Source organism: Coregonus clupeaformis, unplaced genomic scaffold (assembly GCF_020615455.1).
Source record: "Coregonus clupeaformis isolate EN_2021a unplaced genomic scaffold, ASM2061545v1 scaf2344, whole genome shotgun sequence".
NCBI classification, from domain to species: Eukaryota; Metazoa; Chordata; class Actinopteri; order Salmoniformes; family Salmonidae; genus Coregonus; species Coregonus clupeaformis.
The window spans coordinates 39,570-51,869 of NW_025535798.1; the positions used below are offsets into that span (position 1 = coordinate 39,570).

The 12,300-nt window shown below is 40.7% G+C and overlaps 1 protein-coding gene across 1 annotated transcript in view; it reads right to left on the bottom strand.

Moving 5' to 3' along the window:
• The window catches only part of LOC123488458 (NACHT, LRR and PYD domains-containing protein 1 homolog), a 23,672-nt gene extending 13,639 nt beyond the window's left edge, over window positions 1-10,033 (bottom strand). The window contains exons 1-2 of the mRNA XM_045219391.1: window positions 9,912-10,033; window positions 5,371-5,420 (exon numbers count right to left, since the gene is read on the bottom strand). Of these exons, the coding sequence (XP_045075326.1) occupies window positions 5,371-5,420; window positions 9,912-10,025 (164 nt within the window). The 5' untranslated portion in view covers window positions 10,026-10,033. The remainder of the gene's footprint in view (window positions 1-5,370; window positions 5,421-9,911) is intronic.
• Between the last annotated feature and the right edge of the window lie 2,267 nt (window positions 10,034-12,300).

Genomic DNA, 12,300 nt, shown 5'->3' on the forward strand with positions numbered 1-12,300 from the left:
CCGCTGTCTTCAACCAGGATCTCAGCGATCACTGCCTTATTGCCTGCGTCCGTAACGGGTCCGCGGTCAAACGACCACCCCTCATCACTGTCAAACGCTCCCTAAAACACTTTAGCGAGCAGGCCTTCCTAATTGACCTGGCCCAGGTATCCTGGATGGATATAGATCTCATTCCGTCAGTAGAGGATGCCTGGTTGTTCTTTAAAAGTAATTTCCTCTCAATCTTAAATAAACATGCCCCATTCAAAAAATACAGAACTAAGAACAGATATAGCCCCTGGTTCTCCTCAGACTTGACTGCCCTTGACCAGCACAAAAACATCCTGTGGCGTACTGCATTAGCATCAAATAGCCCCCGCGATATGCAACTTTTCAGGGAAGTTAGGAACCAATATACACAAGCAGTCAGGAAAGCAAAGGCTAACTTTTTCAAACAGAAATGTGCATCCTGTAGCACTAACTCCAAAAAGTTTTGGTACACTGTAAAGTCCATGGAGAATAAGAGCACTTCCTCCCAGCTGCCCACTGCACTGAGGCTAGGAAACACTATCACCACCGATAAATCTACAATAATCGAGAATTTCAACATGCATTTTGCTACGGCTGGCCATGCTTTCCACCTGGCTACCACTACCCCGGCCACCAACTCTGCACCCTCCGCTGCAACTTGCCCATGCCCCCCGCTTCTCCTTCACACAAATTCAGACAGCTGATGTTCTGAAAGAGCTGCAAAATCTGGACCCCTACAAATCAGCTGGGCTAGACAATCTGGACCCTTTCTTTCTAAAACTAGCCGCCGAAATTGTCACAACCCCTATTACTAGTCTGTTCAACCTCTCTTTCGTAACGTCTGAGATCCCCAGAGATTGGAAAGCTGCCGCGGTCATCCCCCTCTTCAAAGGGGGTGACACTCTAGATCCAAACTGTTACAGACCTATATCCATCCTGCCCTGCCTTTCGAAAGTATTTGAAAGCCAAGTTAACAAACAGATCACCGACCATTTCGAATCCCACCGTACCTTCTCCGCTATGCAATCCGGTTTCCGAGCTGGTCATGGGTGCACTTCAGCCACGCTCAAGGTCCTAAACGATATTATAACCGCGATCGATAATAGACAGTACTGTGCAGCCGTCTTCATCGACCTGGCCAAGGCTTTCGACTCTGTCAACCACCGCATTCTTATCGGCAGACTAAATAGCCTTGGTTTCTCAAATGACTGCCTCGCCTGGTTCACCAACTACTTCTCAGATAGAGTACAGTGTGTCAAATCGGAGGGCCTGTTGTCTGGACCTATGGCAGTCTCTATGTGGGTGCCACAGGGTTCAATTCTTGGGCCGACTCTTTTCTCCATGTATATCAATGATGTCGCTCTTGCTGCAGGTGACTCTCAGATCCACATCTACGTAGACTGTAAACTCTCCTTCCAGACTCACATTAAGAATCTCCAATCCAAAGTTAAATCTAGAATCGGCTTCCTATTTTGCAACAAAGCCTCCTTCACTCATTCTGCCAAACATGCCCTCGTAAAACTGACTATCCTACCGATCCTTGACTTCGGCGATGTCATTTACAAAATAGCCTCCAACACTCTACTCAGCAAATTGGATGTAGTCTATCACAGTGCCATCCGTTTTGTCTCCAAAGCCCCATACACTACCCACCACTGTGACCTGTACGCTCTTGTTGGCTGGTCCTCACTACATGTTCGTCGTCCAAACCCACTGGCTCCAGGCCATCTATAAATCACTGCTAGGCAAATCCCTGCCTTATCTTAGCTCATTGGTCACCATAGCAGCACCCACCCGTAGTCTGCGCTCCAGTAGGTATATCTCACTGGTCATTCCCAAAGCCAACACCTCCTTTGGCCGCCATTCCTTCCAGTTCTCTGCTGCCAATGACTGGAACAAATTGCAAAAATCTCTGAAGCTGGAGACTCTTATCTCCCTCACTAACTTTAAGCATCAGTTGTCAGAGCACCTTACCGATCACTGCACCTGTACACAGCCCATCTGAAATTAGCCCACCCAACTACCTCATCCCTATATTGTTATTTATTTTGCTCTTTTGCACCCCAGTATCTCTATTTGCACATAATCTCTTGCACATCTAGCATTCCAGTGTTAATACTAATTGTAATTATTTTGCACTATAGCCTATTTATTGCCTTACCTCCATAACTTGCTACATTTGCACACACTGTATATATATATTTTCTGTTGTATTTTTTTTTGACTTTATGTATTTTTACCCCATATGTAACTCTGTGTTGTTGTTTTTAATCGCACTGCTATGCTTTATCTTGGCCAGGTCGCAGTTGTAAATGAGAACTTGTTCTCAACTGGCTTACCTGGTTAAATAAAGGTGAAATAAATAAAATAAATAAAAAAATAGTGTCATACCCAAGAAGACTCAAGGCTGTAATATATGCCAAAGGTGCTTCAACAAAGTACTGAGTAAAGGGTCTGAATATTTGCATATTTTTTTTATAAATTTGCTACAATTTCTAAAAACCTGTTTTTTTGCTTTGTCATTTTGGGGTATTGTGTGTAGATTGATGAGGGGGGAAAAACTAATTTAATCAATTTTAGAATAAGGCTGTAACGTAACAAAATGTGGAAAAAGTCAAGGGGTCTGAGGGTAGACGATTATCACACAAGTGTGTTAAAATCCATTTAATCCATTTTATTTAGAAATTCTTTAGTAAGTTACACTTCAAAGCTAAGTCTAGTTGTCTTATTTTAATTATTTAAATAAAATATGGGGGGGAAATGGTGTTGAACATGTCAGCATTCATATCCGCCCTGGGGAGATTGATGTAAAGTCCCTCTTTTTAACTCACCTTTAATTTTCTTTGTTGTTCCTTTTTCCAAACAATCCATTATGTACAATTATAACTAAATATGATTTGAATAATGCAAGATTTTAAATCCCAGCAGTCTTTAAAAGTACATTCAGGAGCAAAAGGTTTTCAATAGTTGTTTTTAACTCATAAAAAAAAAAAAAATTCATTGGAATATAATATTGGAATGGAATATAACTAATAACATTGGAATATAACATTTAATAACAATAACTTAAAGTCAGTGTAACATTGATGTGTCAACTCGCTTATGCTCTGCTATTGCACGATTTTTAATTTGTACATAGGTCACAAATAAAACTATCCGCAGTAAAATTGGAACACAACTCATGAGCCCACCTCCTTCACTGCTCACATCTAATCCAGTCCCCACCTGTGACTGAAAACAGGGGGGATAGATGCCAATTGAAAAGCTCTCTCTTAAAAACGTAGCTAGCTATCTAGCTATATGACATAAAATGCTATGTAAAAATAGCTAAAAGGTTATAAAGTAACATTAATTGTAAAGCTATCAGTCCCTAGTGGAAACATTTACAATTGCAATCAAGTTACGTTTTCTTTTTAAATGTATTTTACCTCAGACGATCTGGTAGTAAGGTTGCTAGCTAGCACTCCTAGCATTTACTGCTAGTGAAGTTGCTAGCTAGCAAGTTAGCATAAACTAGCACTAACTGGGCTAGTCAATGTCTAGATGACAGGTAGAAACACATTCATAACCATAAAGGGGTAACTAGCCCCCCTGGGCGAGTTGCCCCCAACACACTTATCCAACATATTACTACTTTACTCAAAGATTATCTACATTTTTCTCTCTAAACAAGTGGATTATTTAATCTTAAGGCTTACCTACTTGTATATTTAAAAAACAAATATAGATCTAACTTCATTGGAATACATCTCCAACTTCTACCATTTAAAAAAATGTGATCAATTTACCACAAAATCGTTTTGTTGAAATATCTCCAAAAGTTGTGATGACATAGAGGAAATTTTTTGTTAAGCAAAAGCAGTGGCAGCCAGGGAAAGTGTTGGAAAAATATTTTGGCGACATCCTATGGTCTTAATGTGAATTAAGGGGGGAGAAGTTACCCCAGGGGGCTAGTTACCTCCTAGTACCCTGAAATGAATAAATAGTCTAATAGCTTTTCAACATTTTAAGCTAAACGTTCTCATCTGTTGCGTCAGGCTCATTGCTTAAAACAGGTTTTTTGATGCTAGTGGTTGTATTAATTTGGGATCTATCGCATCCCACAACGATCCCAGACCGTTTTTTTGAATATTTATTTCTCGCACAGAACAGGTCAACTTTTGTACTATGGGGATAGTAGATTGACATAGGCTAGTGCTTTTGCTGTTCGTTAGGCCTACTCATCTTGTTGGCTGACGAAAATAAATTGTGGACAGTTCTTCCAATATCTTCAATATGCGCCTCGGAATTGGACATGCGCAGTTCTGTCCCCCGATGTGTCGGTCTTCACTTGAGCCTGTGAGAAAGACCGGATCACATGACGGAGGGCCATGTGAGTGAGAGGTGCTTCTGCACGCAGCCGGGAGAATGGAATTATAATTATTATAATCAGCCAAGGGCACAACGGCCACTGGCCACAAAAGGCATGGATTTGTTTAGGGTGCATTACGGCCACACAATGGGGATGCAGCCAGGAAATTCTAGGAATATCAAGTGTTTGTCAAATTGTGAATGAGAGACTGATGAAGTGTGTACAGCCTGCGCAAAAAAAACAGAGCAGAGCTCATGCATTTCATGATACTTTTTTCAAATCATCATTAGAGAGTCACATCATGCAGCCTTAGAATTTATTAAAAATCAAAACATATGGCCCAACGTTTGTATCACAACTAAAGTAGATAAATAACTCTACATTAAGCATATAGGAGTACCTGTTTCTTTGTTAACCGCTCAACACAGAATAGCCGCATGTGCGCACTCCCTCAAATCGTTTGGAGAAAATATATGTTCTATTTTATTCAGCTATGTTCAATTGTATTCTTCATACTATAAAATAATGCCATGGAATTCTAAGCAAATCTTGTCTGCTAAATGAACTAGTGTAGCCCACAGCCATATGGCATAGCCAGATCAGGGCCTAACATAAGGACAACTCAGAGTATGCAATTCTGTTCTTCTGATATAGACTACATTTTCTTCATATCATGTTTCTTTAGACCTGTCTAAAATAAATAATGGATTTATTGTGATGGTGTAGGCTATATTACATGGATTTATTAGACTTTTTAAAATGTAGATGTTCCAAAGGTCTGCACCAGTGGCTTGTAGGCTATGGGTGGAAGCCAGGAGATGCTAAATGTGTTTATGTTCATTAACGGCCAATTACCGTGAGACCGGCAGTTATTTGCTTGACAATCACCGGCTGACAACATTTCATGACCGCCACAGCCCTACCTACCTGTTATGTAACTTGGAAACACTTCTCTTAAATTAGTTGTACATCTTTAAAATAACTGTATATATTTACAATTGATCTCTTACCTCTTAGAACTGGTGTCTTGAGGCAGACTCTTTTTAGAGGCAGTGGCCCCCTCCCAGTGGCGGCTGGTGAAAAATATTCTCGGTGGGGCTGTGCCATACTTTTTTTTTTCCTGTAACCATCGCGATATATTTTAACACAAACTGCAGGACAGCAGTGCTCAGTGAAACATTCAGTAATTATTTAATGCCAATATTAAAAAGTTGAGGCATTCTTACACAAAAACATATTACACAAACCCAAGCCTTTCATTTGCATTTAAAGTGAACTTTTTACCATTGGTAGTAAACAGGCAACGCAACAGGCATGCTGTCAGAACAGAGTGGAAAGTGGACAATAACATGAAATTATTATAAAGTTTATAGGAAATCTTACACTGTATAAAAAGGATGTATAATATAGAAATGGATATCAAGTGGATGAACTCAAACCTTTGACTGGAAGAATAGCATACAGTATTTTATGATCATACTAAATGTGACTAATTGTTAATGTGCTCCAGAACTGCAACAATTAATTGATACAAAACAACATATATACAGTAATATTAGCAAAGACACTATTAAGACTTTCTAGAGTACCATATATAACTGGATTTTTTATGCTAAGGTCAACTATATACAAAGAAACATGCGGCCAGAGCTGCTCTGTGTGTGTGTGTCTGTCATCTTATTTGTACAGGAATTTTGCCCGTCTGTCCTTCTGAGTGGCAAACCTCTCAATGACCCTTTGATTAAAGTCAGGAATGTCCCTGACAAGTTTCTTCTCCATGGAGAGCATGGCCAGAGCGTTCAGGCGATCCTGTGTCATGCTGTTTCTCAGGAAGGTCTTGATCCTTTTCAGTGTAGAGAAGCACCTTTCTGACTCAGCAGTTGTCATGGGTGTGGTGATGAGGATCTTGAGGAGGCTGGCAGTCTCTGTGAAAGTGCTCTGAAGGTTGTTCTCCATGAAGAACTGGTACAGGGGCACTGCACCACTACAAGCCTTGAACTCACTGTTCTCATAGATGAGGGACAGTTCGGTTTTGAGCTTGGCCTTGTTCAACATGGGGTACGCCTCCACGGTTGTTTCAAGCGCTGTATCGGGGAACTTCACACTGTGTTGTGGGAACAACTCTCCGTGCAATAGTGTTGCGCTGATGAGGTGCTGGGTGAAGGAGAACCTCTCTTTGGCATGACTCAGGATGGTATCACATACCTGTAAAAGATACATCATCAGCTTTAATTTGCAATTAAGCTATTTTGATGCAAGTGATCCTGACTGACACATGCCTATGTCCAACTCAAGTATATGATTACCAAGGTGCTGATTGTTCAGGGTTTTGGCTACATACTACCAGGCCTGAAAAAAAGTTCTATGGGGAAACACTGACAATTACATCACAACTTACCTCTATAGCCAACCTCTGTTGTTCTCCTGGTCCCAGCATCCTCCGTCGCTTGATGGGCTGTTGCTGCTCGTCAGATGCGCTGTCCCCACACAAAGAGGGAATTGAGGCCCTGGGTCCAAAAAATAAAGTTTAATTTGATAACTTGCAATCAGACTTCTTAGCTCACTGTAATTCCCCCTCAACACACAACCAGTGACTTTTTTATATATATATATATATATATATATATATATATATATATATATATATATATATATATATATATATATATATATATATATATATATATATATATATATATATATATATATATATATAGACAGACAGACAGACAGACAGATAGTGTGTATATACACACAAACTATGTCTAGTAACTGCTTTTAACCTGTGATGTACATAATTAACTGATGTTATTACGTTTTAAAGCCTTTTTCTATTACATTTGTGAGAGGGATGCAACATAATTTTGTTCTGCTGTGCACTTAGCAATAAAGTTAATCTTCAATAACAACTAGGCCTCTTCTAGAAATTGACCTGGTGGACACCTGAATAATTATTACAAACTGTGTAGTACTTTCCTGCATTATTATCAACGTCTGATTGTGTCTTTTTGGACAAACACTTGTTCTCGTGGTCGAGTAACAACAACTGCGCTCCTTGTGTGACGGGGTGGTACTTGGTGAGAGAGGGAGAGAGACGACCCAAATTGCGGAGTAAACTAGAAAAACGGACGTTACACATGGCGGAGTGGCATTACCACATTTAACAAACCAAACATTGAAATACCGTTATAGAAGGTAAAGTAAAAACCCAAACTGGTCTGTGCATCAATACCGGTATATAGTAATATATAGGCAACATACCGTAAATCTGTATCAATTATGTATCAGTTTTACATGTGACCCATATCAAATTTGCGCATTCACACTGAAGGAGCACACAAATGCAATGCTCATTTGGCGTGATTGTCGTGGTAACACAGGTGAAAAAAATCCTGAATGGTATCCTAATGGCAGCCATTTTGGTTAGGGAGAAATACAAACAACTCTACTGCCATACATTCCAATTAGACTGAAGGCATACAGTTGTGTCCAAATATATTGGCACCCTTGGGCTTTTCTTAAATAATTCCCTATTTCTTCTAAAATCAGTTGAAATTTGAGAGGAAAAAAATGGGTCTCCACACCTTTAATTATATTTCTGTAAACTTAAGTTTACAATTGTAATTTAGAAAATATAGACAAATGTCATGGACTAAATTATTGGCACCCTGGAGCTAGTACTTGGTTGCACAGCTTTTGGCCAAGATAGCTGCCAACATATGCTTATTGTAGACATCAATGAGCTTGCTGCACCTTTTCTGCTGGCAATTTGGCCCATTCTTCAGCAGCAAACTGCTGTAATTCTTCAATGTTTGAGGGTTGCACTCCACCAACTTCTTTTTTCAGATCTTGCCAAAACTAATGTGGTCCCGTGTAGCTCAGTTGGTAGAGCATGGCGCTTGCAACGCCAGGGTTGTGGGTTCGTTTCCCACGGGGGCCAGTATGAAAAAAATGTATGCACTCTTAACTGTAAGTCGCTCTGGATAAGAGCGTCTGCTAAATGACTAAAATGTAATGTAAATGTCTTCTCTTTCCTTTTAAAATACTAAAACAAATATAATTGTGACGGCTCTATGATAATCACTCACTTTGATGACCAGACACATTTAGGCTTTTAAACTGTTGTAAGTGAACTATTCATCTTTCTAACAGCATCTTTATCAGCCAATAGTATATATAGTTATTTACCTGATTGTTAGCATGCTTTCTGTGAACCTCTGGACAAGTGCTTTAATGAAGACAGGGTCGATGTTCCTCTTCTGCAGCTGGCTGAAAAGCATGTCCACATTTGGCATGATCTTGTGGAACAGTGCCAGGAAAAAAACAGAAAGCCTCGTCTTCGAGCATCCTCACAAAGCCCCCCCGCCTCTCTGACAGTCGGGGCATCAAAGTTCCCAGAGTCTCTGATGGTCTGGAAACACGTTAGGAGGTCATCCCTGTACTCGTACACAGTGTTGTGTAACGGTAGCTGTCTTCAGGTGCTCCTCCAGCACACTGTCGAGGGAGGCAACAAAATCCACTAAGCCCCGGAAAATGCCGGGGTTGTCCGAGGAGTCAGTCTCCTCGTGCCCACGCAAGGCCAACTCAAAAGCCCCACAGAACTTCACACAATCGATAATTTTGGATAGAATGTGCCTGTTTTTATCCACCTCCTCATTGTGTTTCCTCACCGCAATCCTGTGGCCGTCATCCAGCTGCGTAGCAATGTTCACCCTTCCTAATACAGCTAGCTTTACAGAGTTGTCCATGTGTGCCCTGGTGTTCTCATGTTTCTTTACCTTCTCTGACAGGTGCTTCATATCCCTCACTCCGGTACCTGTCCATGCTGAATCTGACCCCGTCGTTTTAAAAAAGCAAGCACGGAAAGCAAAATAAAGCATTAGCATCAGTGCACCCAGCTAGCCAAGCCTTCCTGGTGTACCAGCTACGGGAGAAGCCGCGCATATACTGCTTCCCTTTCTCGCTAGCCTGCTGTCTGATTGAGAGGTCAGGTTGATCTGGGCCCAGCTCTTTCACCCGAACTTTCTCTGACAAAGTTCTCCTCTCAAACGGATCTTGGAGGAGAGATTTCACCGAGTTAGGGTTGGGTCTTGGAGGAGTAACGTTTGCGTTCAGCCATTGTCGTCTAGTAAAAATGGCGCCACTGGAGCCCGGTCCTTATTTTATCAGGGGCGAGCTTGGGGCGATAAAATAATCGCCCTCCTTGGATTCGAATTAAAATCGCTGATTAGCTACATTTTATGTCATACATTCATATCTTAAATTAGCAATTGGCTTAACTGCTACGTAGACCCGCCTCCTCGGGGCACTTTCTGTATCGCCCAGAGCTGACGAGGCGTTTGACAGGCAGAGGAAAGGTTGCGAATATTATTTTCTATCATATCTTACACATATTACTGTGTGCATTCCATATTTCAAACACACAAATATTGACATACTGATGTTTTTATTATTATTATTATTATTTTTATTTTTTTATTAAAAAAAAAAAAATAATTTTATTTAAGGGGCGGCGCCCTAGCGCCCTCTATCGGCCAGCCGCCACTGCCCCCTCCTCTGTTTCAGAATACTTCCTCTTAGAGGCAGTGATTCTCTTCTCGCTCTCCCCAGAGAGACTCATTTTAGAGGCAGTGGTCCCCTCCTCTCTCTCCCCAGAGAGACTCATTTTAGAGGCAGTGGTCTCCTCCTCTCTCTCCCCAGAGAGACTCATTTTAGAGGCAGTGGTCCCCTCCTCTCTCTCCCCAGAGAGACTCATTTTAGAGGCAGTGGTCCCCTCCTCTCTCTCCCCAGAGAGACTCATTTTAGAGGCAGTGGTCCCCTCCTCTCTCTCCCCAGAGAGACTCATTTTAGATGTAAGTCACAGCTCACTCAGCTACAATAAGAAATAACAGAACAGTCAATATTTCTAAACATTGTTGGAAGTACCATAAACAATGACAAGACTTTTACTGTCACAGAGTTCACACAACGACGTCACCTGCTAAGTGAAATGACCTTGATAACAGCATTTGTCAGTTAAAATGTAACAACCAGGGGTTGGAACTGAAATTATTTTCCAATTGTTTCGTTCTGAACAGAACCATAATTTATTTTGTTCTGTTCCACTGTTTAGAACAGCAAAATTAAGTTCTGAACCGGTTCAAACCCCCCAAAAAAGTAACAGTTTCTATTGTTCCTTTCTGTTCCTTTTTTAAACCTCTGAAATCTCTCTATTTTTATTTTATTTAGCTCAACATTTAATTACTTCACCACCTGTGAAGGAACTTTGAAGGTCTTTGAACTTCAGAGAGTTGGCTTACCTAATGTTCGACCAGCGCTAGCTAGCTAGTTAGTTAGCAAGTTTGTGTGTGCAGAGCAATCATTGAGGCCGTGGCTCGCGATGCGCAACAGCGCACCGGCTAAGTTAAATCAAGCGCACCTGAAGTGTCGTCACTAGTTACCACAGCCACAAAGCCTCCAATCAGATGAGTGTGATGACGCGTATGCTGACCGACTTGCAGGGGCAGACGAGAGACATGCATTTCTTTTATCCCGTGATCCATCATTGATTTTATTTTATTAGCTATAATAAAACCAACCGTTCTAAATGTAAAGTGGTAATTTTTATTTTCAAAATTCACAAGTAAAAACGTACACAGTTTCACAGAAATTTCAAGTTTAGAAATTGGCTGATTTTTGGCTGATTTAAGATGATAACTTCAACACTGTTACTTTATTTGGCACTACCTATAGCAATTTATTCATTTTACATATTTAACATCTTGAGTTGAGAAAACATGTTTTTATTAAGTTGAACTCTTTGACAAAATGTTAAAATTAGGTGGAGTAAAGGTTACACTACTCAAAAAGGTCCTCCATTGGTGGAACAACCATCACACGCTATCCTCCTCCCTTCTTCCCTAGCGTCCCTGACAACAAGGTACACACATACTTTTTTGTACATACATACATACATACATACATACATACATACACATACATACATACACACACACACACACACACACACAAAAGTATGTGGACACCCCTTCAAATTAGTGGATTTGGCTATTTCAGCCACACCCGTTGCTGACAGGTGTATAAAATCGAGCACACAGCCATGCAATCTCCATAGACAAACATTGGCAGTAGAATGGCCTTACTGAAGATGTATAATATAAATGATAATAATAATAATAATATAATCAAAATAACTTAAACATGAATACAGTTTAAGTGGGAAGTTTACATACACCTTAGCCAAATACATTTAAACTCAGTTTTTCACAATTCCTGACATTTAATCCTAGTAAAAATTCCCTGTCTTAGGTCAGTTAGGATCACCACTTTATTTTAAGAATGTGAAATGTCAGAATAATAGTAGAGAGAATGATTTATTTCAGCTTTTATTTCTTTCATCACATTCCCAGTGGGTCAGAAGTTTACATACACTCAATTAGTATTTGGTAGCATTGCCTTTAAATTGTTTAACTTGGGTCAAATGTTTCCGGTAGCCTTCCACAAGCTTCCCACAATAAGTTGGGTGAATTTTGGGCCATTCCTCCTGACAGAGCTGGTGTAACTGAGTCAGGTTTGTAGGCCTCTTTGCTCGCACACGCTTTTTCAGTTCTGCCCACACATTTTCTATAGGATTGAGGACAGGGCTTTGTGATGGCCACTCCAATACCTTGACTTTGTTGTCCTTAAGCCATTTTGCCACAACTTTGGAAGTATGCTTGGGGTCATTGTCCATTTGGAAGACCCATTTGCGACCAAGCTTTAACTTCCTGACTTATGTCTTGAGATGTTGCTTCAATATATCCACATAATTTTCCTTCCTCATGATGCCATCTATTTTGTGAAGTGCACCAGTCCCTCCTGCAGCAAAGCACCCCCACAGCATGATGCTGCCACCCCCATGCTTCACGGTTGGGATGGTGTTCTTCGGCTTGCAAGTACCC